We start from the raw sequence: 19,501 nt of genomic DNA on the forward strand, positions 1-19,501 counted from the left end.
TTGGAAGTGTCTGTTTCTGGCTTCTGACCTCAGGCTAGGCTTCCCAGCCAGTCAGAATTCCCGCTCTGCAGGCTGCAATGCTTCATGAGAAACAGAAGGCTCTTTTCCAAATTTGCAAACTGTCTCATTCTTCAGCTGACAACAGAAACATGTCCCAATGGACAGCAATCAGGTCTGGTACTATCCACGGCTTTAGGCATCCACTGGGGTCTTGGAATGTACCCCCCACCCCACCCTGGACAAGAGGGAAGGAGGATATCAGAAACTTCGGTTCCCTTTCTACTGGCTCACCAGTTACCCTTGCTGCTCTCATGTGACTGTTTTAAAATCTGGCCAAGAGAAAGAAGCCTGGGATTTAGCACATTCCACTGTTAACTCATACTGGTTTTCAGTTTTTTGCTCAGTTTAAGCCCCTTGTTATAAAGTCTTGTCTTGAAGCAGGCCATCCCAGCAAGCACCATTTTCATGATAACTCCCTTTCATGTATGCATCATCGCTGCAAAAAGTTAGCTTTTTGAAAACTGAAGGCAAACGTAAGATATAGAATAAAAAACATGGGTAGAGATGACACATTTTAAAGAAAATCCCGCCAAATGATAAACTATAATTTAGTAACATAAAAGCATCTTGGAAAACAGAGAGAGGTTTCTGAAAAAACAATGCCAAGCAATAAGAGCCATTTTTAAAAACAAGTATTTTTTAAGCCTCCTATGATTTGACAGTATTCGAAATGTGAATCCACAGTGGTGACCTACAGCAAGGAATTTACACAAATGAAAGTGGAGTGTGTCTCCTTCCACAGAGAGTTAGGGATATTCAGAGCGACAGTATTCTAGCAATTGCATGTACTCATTAAATGCATTTGGTCCAAATTTATAAAAAGTTACGTGAGTGCTCTAAACAAATCAAATTAAATTATCAAAGGACAATAAGCCCATTTTTGAAACAAAGAATCTGTCATCTATCCAAAATTAAACATGCCCTAAAAGCAGAGAGTTCAGAGGTTTGCCCAGGAATTGGAGAGCTGAGACTCAATGCTAGCTGATGCAGGCAGCAAAATGATCTAGTTTTCAAAGCTTCGATCTGCCTTCACCATCAAACTCCTTCACCATGTGAGATGACTTTCACATATTTTAAAGAATTATGCCAACAGAAAAGTTTATTAGAGCTGCACACCCTGGTTGGTACATATCAGGTACTCTATTTTACAAAAACCACTGTGAAAATTACATATTGTTCTCTCCTCCCTAAAGGCATCATTAGTCCAAATTGCACTGCATCAGGAGAGGAGATGCAGGAACCCCTATGTGTGTAAAAGAAATCAGGCAACAGATTCACAGAAACAGGAAGCAGAGTGGTGATTGCCAGGGGCCAAGGGAGGGGGAAATGGGAAGTTGATGAGTGGGAATAGGGTTTCAGGTTGCAGGAGGAAAGTTCTGGACCTCCATTTCACCGCAATGTGAAAATACGAAATGCTGCTGAACCGTATGCTTAAACACGGTTAAGGTGGTAAATTATATGTATGTGGGTTTTTTGTTTGTTTTTAACTAAAACAAGAAAAGAAGAGAAAGCAGTAAAGGCTAAATCTCCAAGTCTGAGCCTGTGAAAAAGAATGTTTCCTGAACGATGTTATAGGCCAGTCTGGTTTATTAATTGCTTGGAACAAAAACAGAAAGCAGAAACCAAACACTATAGACAGGCACACACCTGCAACTGAATGTCCTTTTGCATATGTTGATTCATTACCAAGTAGAGGAAGCCATGTGTGTCTTTATGTTTGATTTTCATTCATTTTTCAAAGCAGTCAGCTATTGAGGGATTGCCCAATAGGAAAATTTCAAAAGCATTTATTATATCGTTAACAGCTCCATTTTTACTCAATGTGCCTCTCAGCCTGTCAGGGAGAGCTATGACGAGCAGCTATAAAACAAGCTTTGTTTTCTCTGCTAAAATGCCCTGTGGCTGTTGCAGGGTCTGGGGAACACAGAGCCGCTTTCAGGCCCCGGTGGTTTCAGGTTTTGTTTTGTTTTAAACTCGAGATATAACTCTCACCATCATGCTGCATTTTACCAAATCCTCAGGCACAAAGACTTTCTTTTTTTCGGGGGGGGGCATGGAGCAATACTTTATTTTTACACACTTTGACAAGGAGGTTTTCCATAAACGACCTTTCCAGTGGAGAACAGAGAACATGAAAATCGGCCTCCAGATATCAGTAGCTGTGCCTGCTCAGGGCCGAGGCTCTCCCTTGGCCATGTGGTGAGGTGGAGGGGTGAACTTCCCTTCCTTCATCAGTTTTTCCCGTTGCCTCCAGATGGTATCCATACGTTTCATCGTTTTTTTCCGAAGTAACCACTCTATGAAATAATCATATTCTATCTTGCACTCTTTCTCTGCCCAGATAGTACCGATTCCATGTGCACATTCTATCCATTCTTTTTCAAAAGCATGGCATCGAGCAGGAAACTTGTCGGGCTGTTCAGCACTTTGGATTGTCCACCACCGATCTACGTTAATGCCGAACCTTTTCTGCCCGTCCAAGAAAGGCATGGCTGTAACTATCCGATGCTCGTGCCCTTGTCTCTTCTCTGGCCTCCACTTCAAAGACTTTCTTATGATAGCTCCATGAAGATCAAACTGGACAAGCTACAAACATTGTGATAGATATTCTTGAGGAATCTTGAGTATGTGTTTGAGAAGCATGTGCCTCTCGGATTTCTCAATGCCTTGTGTCACGCCTGTGTAATCTCAAATTTAGGAACCTGATTCTGGGTTCCAGTGCAAGGTAGATTAGCAAGACAGGAAAGACTCGCATTTCTCCCGGATTTCAGTTTGTGACTCTCAACCCAGACGTCACCATTGCTTCACCAGTGAAGAACTGGACCAGTGCTGGTGAGATGGTTTACTCCTGAGATCATCAGCCTAACCTAAATTTAATCAGCAAGCTGGGGAGTCAGGCAGGAGCATGCAGTTTCAGGAATGTCATACAGATAATCGAGTACCAGAAACAGAACAGAAGAGATAGAGAGCCGTGACAAAGACGAAAAAAGAAAAGGAAAACACAATAGTTTTGTTAACCAAGTTAGTAGTAAGTTGAGTGTAAAGATGAACCCAATGATGTAAAAACTAGAAATACTCATAGAAAGACACATAGGCTGTGGAAACATAGAAACAAAATAAATTCTTCTACTCCAGTATCAAATGCATAAACCATATTATTCAAGGTTTATTTCCACAAGTCTTCTTCATGGACTACCTACCAATCGGTCTGGGAAATCTTCATTATATTCCCGTGGTTCACAACAGAGTGTCCTGAAATCCTTCTACAGTATCTATTTCACATTCTCTATCCAATTTGGCTAAGAATTTTCAACTATTGTGTTAAAGCCTCAAAACACAGAGCATTAAGGCATGGCCAACAAACAGAATCCCTCAACGCCCACCATAAATAATAGTCCAGAAGGCAGCCATGGGCCATGGAGGCCAATAGGTAAGAAAGTCTTCGCTGTATGGCTCAAGTCGGAAACGCAGCACCCACAGACCCCTGGAATGAGCTCTAGCTCATCAGGGCCTGATGCTTCCAAAAGTCTTTACTAGCACAAATGGGAAAGAGAAAAAGAGAGGAATTTGAAAAGAGAACAGTTGTGAAGGCAGAAGCTGCCAAGGAGGCTCAGAAACACACACCAGGGGTGGTCAACACGTTTTGAGCACAGAAAATAGACCAGTGAGTACATCACCTTTTTTTCTGAAAATAGTAAACCATTTTTTTTTCTTCTGAAGACATTAGAAAAAAAGCTAAGGGCATCCCTTCAAAAAATGAACTCTTTCCAGAAAATGTCAAATCATGATTCCATTACACGCTTCAAAGTGAACTGACGGATCATCAATTTCAGCTTCGTAACCACTTGCAGACAGTTATACATTAAATGTGAAAACACTGAATGCCAAGGTTACCCACTACAAAACAATCTTATACAAGGAGTAGCAGGAGCAGCAGGAACTGTGTTTCGCTTTTCCATACTGCCAAAATACACAAGCTGGCGTAGGCGTGCCAAGATTTCCTCATGAAAATGAGGCTTCCATCATGAAAAGCCGGGTGACGAAGGATGAGAGTAACATGAACATTTTCTTTCCAAGCCACAAATGAAAACACAAAGAAAATCAAGAGCCACCTGGAATTGAGAAGCCATTTCAAAGCCACCATTATACAAAACTTCAATCTACAAATGAAATAAAGGACCATCTTAACTCTTTAGTCAAACCTTAAAAGAAAATTTTCCTACTGCATTTAATCAAGTAATAAAACCCTGATTTATGTGCAACTCCTCAGACACAGTTCAAGTTGTGATGAAACTCCAAAATGTATATTAGTTACAAATATAAAAATGACTAAATTCAATTCTGGCTCTTGAGTTAATTGCTCTGAAGTTAGTGTCCTTATATAGGCTTTAAGAAATTGTTGACTCTCAACAGGAAGACTAAATTATGGGGCTTGAATTCTGGAAAGGAAGAGACGTTTTCCTCCAAAGACTGAATACAGTTAACTGCAAACGGTATGTAAGAATTGGAGACTTTTTTCTAATCTAGTAGCAAAATAAACTAGACATATACTCTTTGTTTTTACAATCTGTTTTTCTCGTCTCCTTTAAAAGTAAAAAGTTAATGACCAGAGATGTGCCAATTAGAGAAACCTTAAAAGGTCGCCTTCAAGAATTTTCCCTTAAAATGAAACAACTCGGAAAGAACAGAATACATATAGATCAAAACAGGTATGTAATATTTTCATGTGTTAGGAGTGGCCTAAAAATATTTAACAGGCACCAGATCAGTGTATTGTTGATCTTATAATAATGGAAGTCTCAAACGGAAAAAAATAAATACTTCTATTTTAAATAACCACATCTCTGAAGCCAACAGGAAACTCATTAGAAAAAAAAAAGCCATGTGAATTTCTCATTATAGAGACCACCTGAACCATATTTTAAATAAAATTCAGTTGCCTTTCTGATTCCATTACCTGGGCACACCAGATTAAACAGATTAACAAAACTGTGGCAACAAATCTGAAATCTTATCATAAATATGCGCGTGGCAATTGCTCCTAACTCCCAACCAAAAAAAAACAAGATACCATCTCACGCCAGTTAGAATGGTGATCATTAAAAAATCTGGAGACAACAGATGCAGGAGAGGATGTGGAGAAACAGGAACACTTTTACACTGTTGGTGGGAGTGTAAATTAGTTCAACCATTGTGGAAGACAGTGTGGCAATTCCTCAAGGACCTAGAGGTAGAAATACCATTTGACCCAGCAATCCCATTACTGGGTATATATCCAAAGGATTATAAATCGTTCTATTATAAGGACACATGTACACGTATGTTCATTGCAGCACTGTTTACAATAACAAAGACCTGGAACCAACCCAAATGCCTACACCATGGAATACTATGCAGCCATAAAAAAACGATGAATTCGGGTCCTTTGTAGGGACATGGATAAACCTGGAAGTCATCACTCTCAGCAAACTGACACAAGAACAAATAATCAAACACCGCATGTTCTCACTCATAGGCGGGTGTTGAACAATGAAAATACATGGACACAGGGAGGAGAGCATCACACACTGAGGGCTGTAGGGGGAGACTAAGGGAGGGACAGTGGAGGGTAGGGAGTTGGGGAGGGATAACATGGGGAGAAATGCCAGATACAGGTGATGGGGATGGAGACAGCAAACCACACTGCCATGTATGTACCTATGCAACAATCCTGCATGTTCTTTACATGTACCCCAGAACGTAAAATGCAATAAAAAAATACATACATATATAAAAGTGTTAAAATAATATAGCAATCATTTTATTGATTATAAACAACAAATCCTTTCACCATGGATAATTAACAGTGAGACAAATATACCCATTTCTAGAAGGCATGTAATTTTAAGCAATGTTTAATGTCAGAAGCCACTGCTATTACACCTTGCAATTGTGTAGTGCCAGCAACCATGTATCTATATCACCGTTTTTTCAAACATGGGCTTATTCACAACCATAAACTCTTCCTATTAAAAATACAAACATGTTTCTCCCTCTTCAATGACAAATAGCCATTCTGCCAAAAGGTCTGGAGAAACAAATTTCTAAGCAAATCATCTGTGTGTGGCTAACATGCATGTGTGTGGTATATACGGTATGTGTGTGGCTGATATGCATGTGTGTGGCTGATATGCATGTGTGTGTGTGTGGTATATACGGTATGTGTGTGGCTGATATGCATGTGTGTGTGTGGTATATACGGTATGTGTGTGGCTGATATGCATGTGTGTGTGTGGTATATACGGTATGTGTGTGGCTGATATGCATGTGTGTGTGGTATATATGGTATGTGTGTGGTATATACAGTATGTGTGTGGCTGACATACATGTGTGTGTGGTATATATGCTATGTATGTGGTATATATGATATGTGTGTGGTATATACAGTATGTGTTGGCTGACATACATGTGTGTTGTTGGCTGACATACATGTGTGTGTGGTAATATACGGTATGTGTGTGGTATATATAGTGTGTGTGATATATACAGTATGTGTATGGCTGATATGCATGTGTGTGTGTGTGGTGTATACGGTATGTGTGTGGCTGATATGCATATGTGTGTGTGGTATATACGGTATGTGTGTGGCTGATATGCATGTGTGTGTGGTATATACGGTATGTGTGTGGCTGATATGCATGTGTGTGTGTGGTATATACGGTATGTGTGTGGTATATACAGTATGTGTGTGGCTGACATACGTGTGTGTGGTATATACACTATGTATGTAGTATATATGATATGTGTGTGGTTTATACAGTATATGTTGGCTGACATACATGTGTATTGTTGGCTGACATACATGTGTGTGTGTGTGGTAATATACGGTATGTGTGTGGTATATATAGTGTGTGTGGTATATACAGTATGTGTTGGCTGACATACGTGTGTGTGTGGTATATATGGTATGTGTGTGGTATATACAGTATGTGTGGCTGTGTTTTCAGTTGGTTGTGTTTCGGCTGCTTTTGTGCAAAATTGGCTACTATAACCATGAAATTTGAAATCTCTGAAATACACAGTACCAGAAAGTCCTCAGTTGAGCTGTGATTCTGTAATAATTTGGGGGCAACAGCCTCTGCTCAGTGCCTTCTTCCCATCACTCGATAGTTTTCCTTCTGTTTCCAGTAAGAAGCACCTAAGCTCCTGGTCCTGGTTGCATGGCAGTCAGAGAGAACTGTACTTGGCTAAGGAGCACTGGCAGGCGAGAGGGCTGATGGCGCAGCACAGTGGCTCTTGCAAAACAAGGTGACCTGCAGCCCAAATCCCAGTGTTCCCGGAAGCAAGTGGACCTGGGTCGGAGCTAGGCTGGTGTCACTCTGGAAGCGGCATCGTGTCACTAACAATACTTCACATTGCCAGTATGTTTCATGGACTGCCTTTCAGGTGGTGCTGACTCCCTGCTAAGCCCTATGCCAGGTACTTTTTTTTTTTTTTGAGACCAAGCTCGCAGGTCTGCAAATGAAGGGAAGAAGGCAGGCTCTGAAGAGCTAGCCTGGGAGGAAAACAGACAGGGTGTCTGAGCACACAGACCTGGCTCACAGAACCTCACCATCCGCAGCTGCGTTCCACCCTGGGTGTTTGAGACATCCCCATACCGTGAGGATCAATTTCCATTTTCTGTGTAAGTCATCTCAAGGAAGTTCTTCATTTACAACCGAAGAAGTAATAAGTAATTCAGAAATACACTTTTAACTTTTTTTTCCCAACTTATTTTCAATAAAACAATGTCTTTTTTTTTCAGCAACTGTAGGTACCCAGATTTCAAAGATAAAGACTAGGCTTGGATTTGCTATAAATCTACTAGAATGGCAGAATATAATAATTATTTGAGGAAAATAAAGTTTGATCCTGACAAAGTATTAATCCACATGCTCTACTGTGGGTTTACACCACGTCTACATTTTTGAAGGGGAAGGAGAGAAATGAATGGAGACTGGGAACTGACGTTTGATTTTCCATAATAAATTGTACTCTTCTCTTCCAAGTATTCGACTATTTAAAAACTACATTTTCAGGCCAGGTGTAAGTGGCCCATGCCTGTAATCCCAACATTCTGGGAGGCCAAAGCAGTAGACTGCTTGAGCCTAAGAGTTTGAGACCAGCCTGGGCAAGAGAGCAACACCACATCTCTACAAAAAATAAGCAAAAGTTGGGCAGGTATGGTGGTGCACACCTGTGGTCGCAGCCACTTGGGAGGCTGAGGCAGGAGGACTGCACGAGCCTAGGAGGCTGAGGCTGCAGTGAGCTGAGATCCTGCCACTGCACTCCTGCCTGGGCAACAGAGTGAGATCCTGTCAAAAACAAACAACAACAACAAAAAACTAAGCTCCAAAGGAAGCAACAGGTACCTATGAAGACATCTATGTCTCATATTTCACCCAGATGCATACATGAAACACACACACTTTCCAGATAGATACAAAAGCCACCAGGGGCACAGACAAGTGAGGGCAGCCCCATCACCTACTGCCTACAACTGGAGGGAGGGGCCAGGAGCTCTAGAGAGACAGGGCAGACAGCAACAGAAATGAAAGAGAAGGCAGGCTGCCGGGTGGGGTGGCAGTAGGCTGGCCAACCAGCCCGCCCTCCCAGCCTGGGACCATGCAAGGTCAAATGGGGAAAGTGAGGCAGCCCTGGAAAGCAATGGCCACCTCCACCAGGGAGATGCTGTGGAGCCTGAGAGCAGCCTGTGGCTCTCCTCCTTGGTCACATCTTCCCTGATTAAGTGAGTTGGCAGCTTTGCCACTGCTGTGAATGAACTGTGCCTCACTCAAATTTATAGGTAGAAGTCCTAACCCTCTGTGTGGCCGTGTTTACAGTAAGGAAGTATAGCAATTAAGGTTAAACGAGGTCATAATGATGCAGCCCTAATCCAACAGAATTCACATTCTTAGAAGAGATGGTTGGGAGTGGTGGCTCATGCCTGAAATCCCAGAGCTCTGGAAGGCCAAGGTGGGCAGATTGCAAGCTCAAGAGTTTGAGACCAGCCTGAGCAACACAGGGAGACCAAGTCTCCACAAAAAATACAAAAATTAGCCAGGCGTGGTGGTGCATGCCTGTCATCACAGCTACTTGGGAAGCTCAAGTGGGAGGATCCCTTGAGCCCAGGAGCTTGAGGCTGTTGTGAGCCGTGATCCCACCATTGCACCCTAGCCTAGGTAGCAGAGCAAGACCCTGTCTCAAAAAAAAAAGGAGGAGGAGGAGGAGAAGGAAGGAAGGAAGAGGCAGGAGGAGGAGGAAGGAAGGAAGAGGGAGGAGGAGGAGGAAGGAGATGAAAAGGGAGGAGGAGGAGGAAGAAAGGAAGGAAGTAAAGAAGGGAGAGGGGGAGGAGGGGGAGGATAGAAGAGGAGAAGGAGGGGGAGGAGAGAAGAGGGGGAGCAGGGGGAGGGGGAGGAGAGAAGAGGAGGAGGGGGAGGAGAGAAGAGGGGAGGAGGGGGATGGGGAGGAGAGAAGAGGAGGAGGAGAGAAGAGGAGGAGGAGGGGAGGGGGAGGAGAGAAGAGGAGGAGGAGAGAAGAGGAGGAGGAGGGGGAGGAGAGAAGAGGGAGAGGAGGGGGAGGGGGAGGATAGGGAGGGGGAGGAGAGAAGAGGAGGAGGAGGGGGAGGAGAGAAGAGGGGGAGGAGGGGGGAGGAGAGAATAGGGGGAGGAGGGGGAGGGGGAGGAGAGAAGGGGGAAGAGGGGGAGGGGGAGGAGAGAAGGGGGGAAGAGGGGGAGAGGGGAGAGACGATGATGACACCACCAGAGTTTGCTTGCTCTCCCTCTGCCATGAGAGGACACTGCAAGTAGGCAGCCCTCTGCAAACCAGGAAGAGAGCCCTCACCAGGATCAGAATTGGCCAACCTTTATCTTGGACTTCCAGCCTCCAGAACTGTGAGCAAATACAATTCTGTTGCTGAAGCCACCCAGTCAACGGCATGTGGCTATGACAGCCCCACCTAAGTGGTATGGAGCCACTTACAGCAAAATAGAGAGGGGATCAATTAAAAACTCAAATCCCATCTTTACCTTCCTTGGATAACAAGTGGATAGCAACCAATCACCTTTATAGCTGGAAAGGGTCTTAGGCTACAAGGAAGGGGATTTTGTCTTGAGGACAGATTTCCATTTTCAAATATACTTACGGAGTCAATGCCTACAGTTCAAAGCAAGGAAAGAGACCGCCCAAAATAGGGCTTCATTTGCTAGCTGTGTGGGCGAGCAGCTGTGCCAGCTACTCAAGAAGCTGAGGCAGGAGGATCCCTTGAGCCCAGGGGTTCGAGGCTGCAGTGAGCTATGATCGATCATACTACTGCACACCAGCCTGGGTGAGAGAGCAAGACCTTATGCCTTAAACACACACACACACGCACACACACACATGCACACACGTGCAATTTTTTAAAAAGAGGTTTCATTTTTGAAATCTTTCTTGCTCTCCCCTCTCTCTCTCTCGTACCTGCAGTTTCCTTTAGGATTAGCTTTGGCCAAACTAATAACCCAACAGGGAGTGGCCGCTGGAAGCAGACAGAAGTCACCCTGCACTCCACACGGCTGGGTGCGTCGTGTGCTGAGCATGGAGCTGCTTGCTATCCAAAAATACACTTGCAAAAACTGCCATTCTGGTGGTGATTTCTGAATCAGCCTTACAGGTGTTCCTTCCTAAGCCTTCCTAACCTACTGAGACCACCTAACAAAAGTGGGACGTAAAAGCACCCCTATTTGCTCTCCAACTGGTTGCTTCTGAGCCGGAGTTAATTCATCACAATGAACCCACCAGTCACACATTCTGAAATGTCAGGCCTAGTGTTATCTCTGGTTTCATCACAGTGGTGGAAGCAGTGGCTCACGCCTGTAATCCCAGCATGTTGGGAGGCCGAGGCGGGCAGATCACCTGAGGTCAGGAGTTTGAGACCAACCTGACCAACATGGAGAAACTTGTCTCTACTAAAAAAAAAAAAAATACAAAAAAAAAAAAAAACAGGTTCCCCATTGAAGGGAACGAGATTCATTTTGGCAAAATCTCCCCATGACAGAGTCAATGGATAAAACTATAAACGAACAGCTGAGCGCAGTGGCTCACGCCTGTAATTCTAGCACTTTGGGAGTCCAAGGTGGGCGGATCACAAGGTCAGGAGTTTGAGACCAGCCTGGACAACATGGTGAAACCCTGTTTGTACTAAAAATAGAAAAATTAACCAGGCGTGGTGGCAGGCGCCTGTAGTTCCAGCCACTGGGAGGCTGAGGCAGGAGAATCACTTGAACCCGGGAGACAGAGGTTGCAGTGAGCCGAGACGGCACCGTTGCACTCTAGCCTCAGCCAGAGAGTGAGGCTCCAACTCAAAAAAAAAAAAAAACCTACAAACATGCTTGCAATGCAGTGCTCTGGCATCTGCTAGTTACAAATGAAAACTTCAGCTGTGTTACAGAATGTGTTTCGACACAGGGACGAAGATGACTTCGGAGAGCCCTGAGGTGACAGACTCGGGACATGTTCAAAGGCATGGCTGCTGGAGGCTGAGGTCTCCAAGGTGACGGGCCTCACCTAGATGGGGAGGGGCTGTGGGCCCAGTGTCTGCAGGGTACGCGGCACCAGGAGCTGCAGGGGGTCGGCCACGCACAGGCTATGTGACCTGGGACACGTTCTTTAACCTCTCTATGCCTTGGTTTCCCCATCTATAAAATTTGGGATGATCGAAGAATCTACCTAGCAAGGTTCTTCTCATGGAGATTAAGTATGTTTTCACATGGAAAGAACTTCTAGCAGTGCCTGGCTGTCAGCAGGAATCCCCCAGTGGTTAGGGGTTTTACTTGTTAACGGCATTATAACTTTTTTAGGGAGTCTGCATCTGAGAGTAGGAGACAGCTGGTCCCAGCTGGGGGTAGCTCTTCACTCTACAGTTATAAATAGCTCAGCACCTTCCTGAGACAGGGGTTGATATACACTCAATGACAGAGCAGCCTGCAGTCAAACGTTCACAAATTCAACAGCAACCATGAGGGTTGACATAGTCCAGCTGAAAGCATCTCATGTGACAGATTCCTCCGCATTCCCCGGGTCCATGACATAAGCTGCACTTTAGTGTCACAGCTGGAAAGTGCTGGCGATACTGTCTGTAGGAGGGAGAGGCCTGAACATCTGAGAACACCTGAAACCACTTAAGATTATTAATGACAGTAAGATGCTGAAAAATGTAAAGTTCTAGGAGGTATTTAACTTGAGAATCACAATTATAACTCAGCCTTGGAAGTGAAATTGGGATGAAATTTCTTACTCCCTGACTGCTCTTCCTGCTGGGCTGGGACTCAGAAAACCATCGGTGAATTCTGAAGTCTCCTCATCATAGTGACTCAAGCATTCACAGTCTCCTCTGCATCTTTTCTTTTCCAGGACACCACGAGGTGAAGGAAAGAAGAGCGAGCAGATGTGTGCTCCTAAGCCCGGCCGTCTCCACCCACTGCTGCACCCCTCAGCCTTCCCCGACACAGTCTGGTTTTCCCAGAGCACATGGCACTTTCATGAAAGGCCACCTGTTCTCACATCTATCTCCTGAAACTCCTTTAAGAGTGGCGACAAATGGGCACACGTAACTTGAATTGTGAGGTTCAGGAACTGAGATAAATACTTGAACATAACACATCAGCTGGTTTAATGGAACATCTTTGCACAAAACATTTCATCCTTGGCTGGGTAGTGTGGCTTATACCGGTAACACCAGCACTTTGGAAGGTCAAGGCGGGGCACTGCTTGAGCCCAAGAGTTCGGGACCAGCTGGGTGATATAGTGAGACCCCAGTCTTGGCAAAAATTTAAACGGCTGGGCATTGTGGTATGCGCCTGTGGTCCCAGCTACTCAGGAGGCTGAGGTGCATTGTGGCTGCAGTGAGCCGGAGTCACGCCACAGCACTCCAGCCTGAGTGACAGAGCAAGGCCCTGTTTCAAAAAACAAACAAATGGGCCAGGCTCAGTGGCTTACATCTGTAATCCCAGCACTTTGGGAGGCCGAGGCGGGTGGATCACAAGGTCAGGAGATCGAGACCATCCTGGATAACAGGGTGAAATCCCGCCTCTACTAAAAATACAAAAAATTAGCCAGGCATGGTGGTGCGCATCTGTACTCCCAGCTACTCGGGAGGCTGAGGCAGGAGAATCTCTTGAACTTGGGAGGCGGAGGTTGCAGTGAGCCAAGATCGCACAACTGCACTCCAGCCTGGTGACAGAGTGAGACTCCATCTCAAAAAAAAAAAAAGAAAGAAAAAAGAAAAAAGCACACACACACACACACACACACACACACACACACACACACACACAGAAACAAACAAATGACCAAAATCTCATCTTTAACTCAGTCGATTGTTACTGTGCCATCTGAGAAGTCCCAAAGAACCATTTAAAGAGCCCTGGGAGCACTGTCCTGCTGGCCATCCACAGCTTGGCCTCCCAGCTCTGGATGTCTTAGCTTTTCTCCCCAAACAGGGTCCTGGTGTTTTTCCAGCCTTCTCGGCTCCAACTCTTGGAACCATCTGCTATCTTCAATCAAGTCCCAGGCAAACACAAAGTTCCTCCCAACAACACATACACACAATATGGACAATCGGTCTGCCCCACTGTTCCCTAATTGGCTCATTCGATTTCCCCAGAGGTGCTCTGGGAAATGCCTCCTGCAGGGCAGGACAGCAAGCTGGGCTATTCACAAGATCTAATTGCCTCAAAAAAGAAGACAGCAATTTGCAGCGCCTGGCTGATTTCATTTAATTTGCTTTAAGCAGATTCTGCTGTCATGTCAAACTACCCAGGATTCCACCACACCCATTTCCCCACCTCTTTCTTTTTTGAGCCGTCTTGAAATTATGAAACGAATAACAATACTTTGGCAAGCTAATACCATTTGGCCAGCACTGTCCTTTACATCATATTAAATGATTCTTAATTATGTCGACGTGAATAGAAAGAAATTAGCATTTATGGAATGCCGAGGTGTTGTGAATTGTGCCAGGTGCACTGAATATACATGACCTCGTCAAATCCTTGTAGCACCCTGAGACATGGGAACTGTTTGGGGGAAAACTTAATCATTACAAGGTCCCTTCATAAGCACTGGATAAAAACATCAGTTCTGAAGCATTTTTAAAGATGACATAAAACAGTAAACGTTAGCTGGGCATGGTGGTAGGTGCCTATAATCCCAGCTACCTGGAAGGCTGAGGCAGGAGAATCATTTGAACCCAGAAGGCGGAGGCTGCAGTGAGCCGAGATCGCATTGCATTCCAGCCTGGGCAACAAGAGCAAAACTCCGTCTCAAAAGCAAACAAACAAACAAAAAACCTGCAAAATAGTAAATGTTGCTAACCAGCAGAATGCCAGGTATATAGTAGGATCTCAGGAAATTGTCTGCTACGTTCACTTTCTCAGCAAGAAGAATGTGATTATACAACTGGCTCCTTGTCAAACACTGACGCAAGCCATAGGGTTGAACCCCAAGCCTCCCTGCCTGCACCTGCACCCACTCACACACACATGTCCTTCTCCCCACAGGCCTGAGCTTGGACCCAGCTCAATCCATGTTACACACGAGGGTTCTGTAGCTTGGGCAGCCTTGGAGACGTGTCAAACAGTGAGTGAGCTGCCAGGATGGGACCCTCATCCTCAACCCAGTCTTTGTTAGAGGACAGTGACTTGCAAGGTGGTGGTTTGTCCTGAAGTCTAATCTTTCCCAAACGTGGGCTATCACAAGCGCTCTTGTGGGGCGAGGAGGTGAGCAAAGAGCAGGCTGAGATGAGGAGGCAGCTGGCGGGTCCTTCCTATGATCCCTTCCCAGTGCTGTGTGCCACATTACTTCTTCCGCATTTTCTTCTCTGAAGGAATAATGCTAGACTCATGCTAAAAGGCTCGCAGGCCACCAAAGCAAAATTCTCTTGGCTGGGGCTGCGAGGGGAGCCTTAGGTATCAGAGAGAGTAGGGCCCCCAGCAGCCTTAGGTGGGAGGCTTGAATATTACTTTCTTTTTTTTTTTTTTTGAGACAGAGTCTTGCTCTGTCACCAGGCCAGAATGCAATGGTGCAATCTTGGTTCACTGCAACCTCCACCTCCCTGGTTCAAGCAATTCTCCTGCCTCAGCCTCCCAAGTAGCTGGGACTACAGGTGCATGCTACCACGCCCAGCTAATTTTTGTATTTTTAGTAGAAACAGGGTTTCACCATATTGGCCAGGACTGTCTCCATCTCTTGACCTCGTGATCTGCCTGCCTTGGCCTCCCAAAGTGCTGGAATTACAGGTATGAGCCACTGCACCCGGCCGAGTATCAGTTTCTTAGGGACAAAGGTCCACTCATGGGTGTTAAAGCAACAAAAATTTATCCTCTCACAGCTAAAGAGGCCAGAAGTCCAAGGTCAAGGTGTCAGCAGGGCCAGATCCTCCTGAAGATTCTGGGCAAATCTTCTTCATGCCGCCTCTGGTGGCGCTGGCAAGCCCTGACATCTGTCCCTGGGTTTGTGGCTGTGGCACTGCAGTCTCTGCCTCCAATCATCATGTGGCCTTCTCCCTGGTCCTGCATGTTTGTATAGATTCTTGTGTGTGTGCATTTATGTGCGTGTGTGCACATGAGCGCGTGATTGTATGTGTGCACACGTGTGTATGTGCCTGTGATTGTGTGTGTGTGCATGCGCACGCGCGTGTGTGTGTATGTGTATGTGATTAGAACCCACCCAACTCCAGCATGGCCTCACTTTAGCTTACACCTTAATTACGTCTGCAAGGACCCTGCTCCCAAATTAAGTCACATTCACGGGCTTTAGAGCTTCAACATGTATTTTGGCAAGTCTTCCCGAGCAGCGCATAAAAGAAAAGCCCTGCCCACTTCTCCTCCTGCCCTCTTTATCCAAATTACATCTGTGATAAAGTCAGAAGGTGCAATGTAAAGACCTCGGGAAGCTAGTAAGCCCAGCTGAGAGAGAGGGCAGAGGGCTTGTGCAGAGGCCTCTATGGTAACTCAAGAACACGCCTCAGCTCTGTTCTTAGTCAAAATTTACTCTTGTTCTTATGCAAGAGAGGCTTATAAGTTGATGTAAGAGATGCTTCAGATATTTTTCTTATAAATACTGTCCCCATCTTCTGAAGCCTCCTACTTTCAAAAAACAACTCTTGGCTGGGCATGGTGGCTCACACCTGTAATCCCAGCACTTTGGGAGGCCGAGGCAGGTGGATCACAAGGTTAAGAGTTCGAGACCAGCCTGGCCAACATGGTGAAACCCTGTCTCTACCCAAAATACAAAAATTAGCTGAGTGTGGCAGCGTGTGCCTATAGACCCAGCTACTCGGGAGGCTGAGGCAGGAGCATCACTTGAACCTGGAGGCAGAGGTTGCAGTGAGCCAAGATCATGCCACTGCACTCCAGCCTAGGTGACAGAGCAAGACTCCGTCTCAAAAAAAAAAAAAAAACCCCCCGCCCCCCCCCCACACAACTCTGCCCCAGCTATTTGTACTAATTATAGTAAGCTCTTTACCAATGGGGAAAAAAGCATTCTAAATTTCTTATATCATCAAAATTAAAACTAAAATGCTAGAATAAATCCATCTTTTCTCCATCTCAAACATTTACAGTTTGAAGCACAAACATGCACCTTGCCAACTGAGCTACGACCATCTTAAAAACAGCAGTTACGTTGCAGGCAGGCAAACCCATCATTACAGTAGCCATTCCTGCTCATCAAAGTTTATTTTTGAAAGTACAAGTTCTCTCTAGGAGAATTTCAAAGGCTCTTACTTTATTTAAAGTTTCTCTAGAAAGAGAAGATTTTTAAGTAGAAGAAAGGGCCACCAACCAAAATGCTGGGAATGCATTGAAAAGCCACCACTCTACTAATGTGTGCATGGGGACATGGACACACGGACACACACACACACACACACACACACACACACACACAGCCAGCCCTAACTTGCCATGTATCGATTTTCCTTGCCCTCAACTGGCAGGAGAGGATGAAGAGAGAATGTCATGAAATTAAAAGATACTAAAACATTTAAAAGGCCAAAATTCATTGACCCAACAGGAAGCAAACCATGGCCGGAGATGGGAGTGGGGGTCACACACAGGTCTGCTAGTACTTTAGCAGCCACATTCCTTTTCGAGGGGTGTTAAAAAAAAAAAAAAACAACCTTGAGATTAAATCCCACTCAGCCATTCCTTAGCCATGGGACCTCGATGTGGTACTGACCACTTTGGGCTTCAGTTTCCTCATCTGCAAAATGAGGATAACTTTCTGAAGCTTGCAGGTTTGTGGTAGAGATGAAACATATCACATGTAATAGATACCTGAGGCCACCAGGGCCACAGTGGAAGTTTAATCAAGGGTGGTGCTGCTGTTAATTTGTAAGTGTGATTGCTTCTGCTTTAACTAAGAAGTTAATGATTACTAAGAAGCAACAGGTCCTAAAGCCAGTCTTCCGCGAAATTTCCCTTACTACCTCCCCTCGCCTTTCACAAACTGTCCACAAACAGAGCCTGTTTCCTGCTCCACGAACCCTACATTTCTGGGAATGCTATTGCTATGCCCTTTGACCACTCCTTCTTAGGTAATAGGGAAGAGGGACTCTGACCCTGTTTTTCCAAGGAGTTTAACTCCCTCTGCAAGGGGACAGGAAGAAGGGTATATACTGAGATTTATCTCCAACAGGAAACTTAAGACAGATAAACTCAAATCTCAATGCACAATTTCAGTGTACTCAAAAATCCCGTCTTTCTTAGAGGATAAAATTACCCTGAAACAAATCGACATCCTGACCCACAACACCCACCAGCACGTCACACCGTGCCTCTAACTGCACAGCCCATGTATTTCATCCCCTCCTCTAAAATCTACCAAGTGTTCACACTTGTAGATATCAGTATCTACCCCATCTCCAAATGTCAACTCACATCTTCCACATTTGAGACTTTATGAATTAGCATAGTCATTTTTGAAAATTTCAATAAGATTGGAATTTTTTAATTCCTAGTTTCAAATTATTCAATTTAATGTGCTCTGGGGCCATGGGAAGGCAGGTGCACCTGGGCATCAGCACAGCTGCATGGATGATGAGGACACCTGCATCATCTTTGTGACGCCTAATTACTGATGCGCGGATTTACTCCAGGCTGTGGCTGTAACCCTTAGGAGGAGAGGAGTTTCACTGTGGTATCTGGGAAATGCCATGAAGGGAGCCATTCCTGGGGAGGCACAGAGGCCACCTGCCTCTCTGGAGTCACGGGATCCAGCCTAGGACAGTCAAAGCTGCCGTCAGGAAGGGAGGCAGGCATGCTGCAGTGTGGAAGTCATCATCATTCTGTGTCTTCATTTTCCTGCATGCCATCGAGTTTATCTTACACTTAAGTCTATTATGGAAAAAATAAACATGTAATCTATCAAGTGAGACAAAAGAGCAGATTGGAGGAACAGAGAGCGAGGATGGTTCCATCGGTGTAAAAACCAGACATCAATGCACACAGACAGAGGAAGAGGTCGAAGAGCGGACAATATCCCAGGTATAAGGGAATTACTCTGAAGACCAGGATTACAGATGTGGAATATATTTCCACCTTTCTGTTGTATCACTGATTATGTGAAGGTGCACAGGAATGGCTTCGTAATGAGGGAAAACAACGCAAGTGTTCACCTGCTGTTCCGAGTTTGCCTGTTTGAGGTAAGGGGCTGTTGCCTATACAGGCAAAGGTCTACATCACCTAGCCCCTTAACACATATCCGTACCACCTAGCCCCTCAACACCTATCCATATCACCTAGTCCCTCAACACATATTCGCATCACCTAGCCCTCAACACCTATCCGCATCACCTAGCCCCTCAACACCTATCCGTATCACCTAGCCCCTCAACACCTATCCACATCACCTAGCCCCCCAACACCTATCCGCATCACCTAGCCCAACACGTATCCGCATCACCTAGCCCCTCAACACGTATCCGCATCGCCAAGCCCCTCAACACGTATCCGCATCACCTAGCCCCTCAACACCTATCCGCATCACCTAGCCCCTCAACACGTATCCGCATCACCTAGCCCCTCAACACCTATCCACATCACCTAGCCCCTCAACACCTATCCGCATCACCTAGCCCCTCAACACGTATCCGCATCACCTAGCCCCTCAACACCTATCCGCATCACCTAGCCCCTCAACACTTATCCGCATCACCTAGCCCCTCAATACCTATCCATATCATCTAGCCCCTCAACACCTATCTACATCACCTATCCTTTCAACACCTATCCGCATCACCTAGCCCCTCAACACCTATCTCCAACCACCTATCCCCTCAGTATCTATCCACATCACCTAGCCCCCAACATCTATCTGCATCACCTAGCCCCCAACACCTATCCACATTCCCTAGCCCATCAACACCTATGCACATCACCTAGAC

At 45.3% G+C, this 19,501-nt stretch overlaps 2 protein-coding genes across 5 annotated transcripts in view; both read right to left on the minus strand.

Moving 5' to 3' along the window:
- Positions 1 to 19,501, minus strand: part of FARP1 (FERM, ARH/RhoGEF and pleckstrin domain protein 1) — a 319,687-nt gene that overhangs the window by 132,935 nt on the left and 167,251 nt on the right. The window lies entirely within an intron of this gene.
- Positions 2,120 to 2,594, minus strand: LOC105721566 (NADH dehydrogenase [ubiquinone] iron-sulfur protein 5-like). The gene has a single exon (XM_012458643.3). It carries the CDS (start codon positions 2,548 to 2,550, stop codon positions 2,230 to 2,232), a length of 321 nt encoding a protein of 106 aa, XP_012314066.3. The 5' UTR covers positions 2,551 to 2,594; the 3' UTR covers positions 2,120 to 2,229.

Source organism: Aotus nancymaae, unplaced genomic scaffold, assembly GCF_030222135.1.
Source record: "Aotus nancymaae isolate 86718 unplaced genomic scaffold, 86718_ANA_hifiasm-v0.15.2.pri h1tg000048l, whole genome shotgun sequence".
Lineage (NCBI taxonomy): Eukaryota > Metazoa > Chordata > Mammalia > Primates > Aotidae > Aotus > Aotus nancymaae.